Below are 6,075 nucleotides of genomic sequence, written 5' to 3' on the forward strand. Positions count from 1 at the left end.
GTTTGAAATATTTTCTGTTTTCAAAGTCATTTCCAAAGCAAAATATGTTCTTTACAAGGTTTTCAGAAAACCTGGCAGAATTTGCAGATTGGGAAACTTTGCAATCAATCTTAATATTGCTCAACTTAAAGGTGAAGCTAAACTTTTTATGCAAACGTACTTTGGACAATTGATGATTGTAATCAATTTTAGTTCTCTGCGAAGATTAGTTGCCTTTCGAAAGTTTTCTTGTTTTTGCAAAAAATAACTTGGTGCAGAGGGCGCACCGGGAAACTTCCCGGTGTCCCGGTGGGCCAGTCCGCTTCTGAATGACTTACTGCTTTTAATGATACCAATTTTCCCATCTCCGAAAATCCTATCAACATTTCTCAACGTCGATTGTGAACGCAACTTTAGTGGTAAAAGGACCATATAGTCAGTTTACAATCTTTTGCATCTTTAAAACATGCCTTGTAATATGATCTTAAACAAATAATTATTACTTAAATTTCATTAATTATCATAGTCTTAATCATTTAACAATCAAACAATCAATAATATATAGAATTATACATTACTTCACATGGTAGCAATTTCTTAACTGACTCCGTGAAGTGAGACATAAAGGACAAAACAGTAAAATAAATATTCATCAACACCAGCCCATTCATCTAACATGTAAATAATCTGATGTTTTCCTTTCCTCTCATTAACTTTTTAGAAACTTTGGAGACTAATAGTTAAAGTACACTGGTCATCTGGTTCATTTACCTTTATCTCCCTCTCCTTTGCTTAATAATTTGGTGAGTGACTTAGGTGATGAATATAATGTTCAGGATAGTTTATGAGAGGCAACGGAAAGTTAGGACAATTGTGGACAGGAAGGACAGGTAGAATGATATGTCATCTCTTGACCAAAATGCCAGTAGAGAGCCTAATAGTGGTTCATCGTCTTTGTAATAAAAGAGTTTGAAAATAACATTTTAACTCGCTGCTAAAGTATATGAAAATCACAGCATTAAAAGATGAGTTACAGTTTGGAAGCAAACCAATATAACTTATGTATGAAAAGGCTACCAGGTTTGGAGACAAGATATAAATCAAAAGAATTATATTAACTGGCACAAAGGAAACAGCGAATCCAGTTAGAATAAAGATCATTGCTTTTCCAAATTCATTTTCCGGTCTTTTACCTCTTTTTCTAGAAGAAGCGACTTTTTGAGCATCACCATTTTTGCTTAAATGGTCATCTTCATCTGCACCACTTTTCTTCACTACAAACCTATGGCAGTTGGTTGGTGACATTTCTCTCCTTTCTACAGTTCTATGCTGCTTCTCTTCTTGCCCTCGAAAACAAGCTTCTCTGATGCCTGTTGTATTCACCTGATTGACGTTGTTGGTGCACGTGATATTTCCAGTGTTGATTTGATTATTTTGATCATTTACAAGGTCGGCACAGCGATGTTCATTTTGTGAAGAGAAGTCAGCAACGGTGTTCTTAGGGCCAGAATGAATTCTGATATTTTTGACATTTTCTTTTATAGAAAAATACGTCAAGATGTATATAATGCATAAAAAGAGAAAACAAATTAAGAAAATTGATAAATATATTTTTTGGAAAAAGTATCCGAAAAAAAGCGAGGCAGCTGCATTAATTGCATTCAAAACAAGAATCACATGGCTCTTTCGAATTGTCATGAAACTGCCGTATCTGTTAAGTAGCCTCATATGAATGCATCGGTCTATTGCGATTGTGATTGTGAGGTAACCAGAACAATGCAAAAAGAGCACCACTGGTACATGAAGATAATAAGCAATCTTGCTATTAATCGGTAAAAGGCATCCAATATGATAAAGTAATCCAGTTGCACCAACAAGGAAATCTGATACACTCAACCAGAAAATGAACAAATAAGATACGATTCTTAGTTTGTTGAGCTTCCTCAAAGCATATGCAAGGGAAAAGTTGAGCACCAAGTTTGAAATATCTATTGCAATGCCAAGAACATCTCGAAGTATTTCTTGCTTTTCGCTTGCCATTTGAATTCTTTTACTATTCCTATGAACGGAGTTTGAACGGGTTAGAATATCCTGATTCACATTAGAACTCGTTATATTACACCAGTGACGGCGCCAAGGGTTGTATGGGGGTGATTACCCCCCCTTACTTTTCTGAAAATATGGTCTACACATTTCTTCTAAAAATTAATTAAAATCACTGGGTAGGGAGGGGTAGATCAAATTTCCTTAGGAAAGTTAATTTGGTATAAATTACGGAAAGGAGGCCAAAGGGGCATGGTCCCACTGGGCGCGCCCATTACCCTCCCATTCTATAATAGCTAGCGCTTCCATTGTATGACACAAATTAAGATTCAAAATTTTCCAGATAGAAGCAAACGATGCCCGAGAAAACATATCATTAAATACAGTCGGTGATGTTACTCGTGAAAAACCTTAATAATGTATATTAGAGCGAAATGCACTGCAAGCAACAAGTCTTAGGCGCAACAAAATCCCATTGACTAAATGTATCAATGAAAAATTGAATCTTAAAAGGAAACATGAAAATTGGAATGGTTTGAGTAAATCTACCTTAACAAAACGAAAGGAACAAGTGTAGAAAAGTGTCTCTATGGTTCTGCAATCGAAAATGACAAAAGTTTACAAGGTTGTGTCCAACCCAACTTCTTTTCCTATCAAAATATACTTACTTTGAATTTTTCTTGCAAATGCTACCAACGGATACCTTTTCTCTCCAGGAAAACGTGCTGCTATTGCTTTTTGGTATTTGTTTTCACGGAAATGCAGTTGAAACCTCTTCAAACTTTATTGTAAAGATGTGTAAACATTAATACCAGCTGTCTTGTTATGTTGTTTTGCGTTTGCCAGTTTTCGCTTGCAAACATTATTTTCATTGATATTTTAATCAACGGTTCTGTTGTGATTGGATCTTTTACGTTTCCATCAATCTGACAGCTCAGAAATTAATTTATCTTGCACTGCATGTTTTCAAATCCTTTTTTATGTCTCTAAGCAAAAAACTGCCCTGATTTGAAAGAGCCTAAATAAAAGCATAGATTCTTTTTTAACTTCAATTGCTTGACCTAGTTATTCACTTTGAAGTTTTTTCTTTGCCTAGCATCCCTTTGTGATTCTTCATTACGGTTAAAGCATATTCAATTGGCTGTAGCAAAGGAATATTACTTGAAAACTTCCAAGCAAGCTCTGCAATAAACATAAATCTCCTACAGCCTGCTTGCTATATATGAGTAAAATTTACTTTGATATAATAGATTTTGGTTAAACAAATTGCCTACAAATTTTTCAATTCAAATGAATTTTCAGATGCATTTGAGCCTGATCCTTTTGAAAACTGCATGCAACTAGAATCACAAGCAGTGACGTCTTGGATGTCTCAGACCTAAACACTTCAAAAAATATCCAAAACGGGTTTTATGAAATTTTTTATAAAACCATGATAAGGATCGTTGTTTGTTATTCCACGTATTTATTTTCAGTTTCCAATATGTTGAAAATGTCAATCAATAATTTGAAGCAGTTAGAAGCAATTTTCGTATCTATAATTATCAGTTATCCTTCATGAATAACAAAGTATAGTTCCAAACAAAGAGAATTATGCCGTGCTAATGAAATATTACGTTTAATAACCTCCACCTATTACAAAAATTTGACGATGACACATAAATGGTGATGTATAACTTAAGAAGTATTTTTCTGACAGCAGTGAATGAAAATTCAATTTTTGCTGCGGATTTTAATCTTATGAAATCTGTGTATGTCGCAAAAGAAATCCCGATGTAATTAGAAAGAATCTGTTTGGGTTCTCACTATTGAATTTTTCAACCATTGGAGGTCTCGAGGTCTCCGATAAGTTAAAAACAATTAATCGATCAAAATATCTAAACCAATTTGTAAAATGTTGTTCAGCTGATGCTATATCAAAACATAATGATTTATTTTAAAGCGGTCATAAACACTAACCCTTTTATGCCTTATTGAGATAGTCCTTTAGGCCAAAAGAACCTCAACATCTGAGACCCTAAGAGTCACCTACTTTTGTGGGTTTTTTATTTAAATCAAATAGAACATAGCGTGAAAAGTATTTTGAAATAACGTTTTAACTCGGTGCTGAAGCTGATGAAAATGACTGCATTGAAGGAGGAGTTGCAATAGGCTAGTAGTTCAAGAAACGGCGACACTGCTAAAGGAGAAATTCTTCCAGAGAGCTGTTCATAGGCCAATAAGCCGACTACAGGTATATACGAAACAGTGTATGCGGCAAGGATAAAAACCATAGCTTTTCCAAATTCTGTCTCTGGCCTTCTCCTTCTGCCTCCCCTAGCATCCAAAGATTGGCCATTTTTCACTATGCAGCGAATTTTGTCGGAGCTCTTTTCACTGCTATCTCTTCGATATTCCTTCCTGTCTCCATCTTTTTTCTTCGCCAATCTCGCTTTATCTACTTCGTCTTGAATTACTTCCGCGTTGCCAGCAGTGTTTTGACAGTTTTCTTTGCTGTTGACTTCAATACATGTATTAACCATAATGTTACAATTATCAATATTATCAGCTTGAGAAGGCTTTGGCTCCTGCTCTGGTGGAAATTCCGCTCCCTTGACTTCAGAGTGAATTCCACTACCAGTTACTCTGTTCTTTATCGAAAAATATGTCCAAAGGTAGATAGCAATGAAAAATACGAAAAATGCAAAATAAAACAATAAAAGGATATATGGAAAGGACCAGCCGATAAATAAAACAGTCGTGACAAGTACAAAATCAGATATCAGTACAACATAACTTCTTTTCATTGTCATCAATTCTGAATACCTCATGAGCAATTTCATGTGAATGCACCGATCGACTGCAATAGTTATTATAATAGACCAAGAGAATTGTAATAAGAAGTTCCTGGCAATTTCTGCTGCTACAAAGCCAATATCAACTTTCAATAGAAGTTGTATATGGTAGGAAAACCCTGCTAGACCGACACAAAAATCTGAGACACATAAGCAGAAAATAAACCAATAGGAAACGATTTTGAGTTTGTTGAGCTTCTTCAGTGCATATGCAAGAAAAACATTTAGTACCATATTCAAGATGTCAATAGTAATTCCAAATATGAAGTAAATGATTTCGATGTGATTGCTAGGCATCTCGGCTGCAGGAACTGGCAACAAGTGGATTATTTTATGTCATCACGTAGTTTCAGTAGATATCAGCAGCGACTGTAGACCCGCTCATAACAACAAGCAACACGAAACCATAATCAAAATGAACGCAAAAAATATGCAATGCACTAAATTATGATCTAGTTATGACAGATCATGCAGCTTCAAAATTTAGTTGGCTTGACAGAAGTGTGTGATTTGTATCGCAAAAAACCTCAGCAGTTTACTGTACTCAAGATACGATACCTAAGCTTGGCTTGAAACGGCTCTCAAACGTACGGCATCGCCTTTTCTCTTTATTGAATTTCTCTATTTGTCTTGCAATCTGGAACTCCTAAATTTTCTTAATTTCTCGAATGCAATTTTATTGTATGCTTTTATTGATCACAAATTACTCGCTAATTGCCAATATTTTTCGAAGGATAAAATTAAAAAACGACCTTCAATTTCCGTGCATTTGAAATAAATATTTACAAATGGAGGTATTGAGACTAACCTAAATACCTTTCAACGACCATCTGGCCTTATTTTTTATTCTCTTTGCAATTCCTTGAGGACACAGAACACAAGATTCCTCCAAGCTTAATCTTTTAAAGTCAAATAGAAGACGTCTCTACTGTTCAAGTGTAGTAAAATATTCCTCTTTCTGGGATTCCTTAATTTTCACAATAATCTCATTCCATACATAATCAGATAGATTTTCGCATTCATTTTCTCTTTGAATTTTCCCTTCGAGCTTTTTAGGAGTCTTCAGCGATTGCTTTTATGTTTAGGAATATCAAGTTGATGTTTCGGTGAATTAGAATTATATTTAGGAATTATGATTTGAACGTAAAGTAAAAAACTCCTAAAAAGCCCATTTAATTTAGGAGCTTTTTACTATGCTAATATAGGAAGATGGCAGATA

General features: G+C 34.8%; 1 protein-coding gene across 3 annotated transcripts; it reads right to left on the reverse strand.

Moving 5' to 3' along the window:
• Positions 1-17: 17 nt before the first annotated feature.
• On the reverse strand, positions 18-5,822 carry LOC148958434 (uncharacterized). Of its 3 annotated transcripts, none has more exons than XM_089112723.1 (2): positions 2,691-5,822; positions 18-2,038 (listed from the first exon to the last, which is right to left on the reverse strand). In XM_089112723.1, exon 1 carries the CDS (start codon positions 5,151-5,153, stop codon positions 4,077-4,079), a length of 1,077 nt encoding a protein of 358 aa, XP_088968849.1. In that variant the 5' UTR covers positions 5,154-5,822; the 3' UTR covers positions 18-2,038; positions 2,691-4,076. The 3 variants fall into 3 exon arrangements, with proteins under 3 accessions (XP_088968849.1, XP_088968848.1, XP_088968847.1); XM_089112722.1 differs by having other exon boundaries at positions 2,572-5,816; XM_089112721.1 differs by having other exon boundaries at positions 2,691-5,814.
• Between the last annotated feature and the right edge of the window lie 253 nt (positions 5,823-6,075).

The sequence above is a fragment of the Rhopilema esculentum genome, chromosome 15 (assembly GCF_057945365.1).
Source record: "Rhopilema esculentum isolate cy_ngs chromosome 15, ASM5794536v1, whole genome shotgun sequence".
In the NCBI taxonomy this organism is placed as follows: Eukaryota; Metazoa; Cnidaria; class Scyphozoa; order Rhizostomeae; family Rhizostomatidae; genus Rhopilema; species Rhopilema esculentum.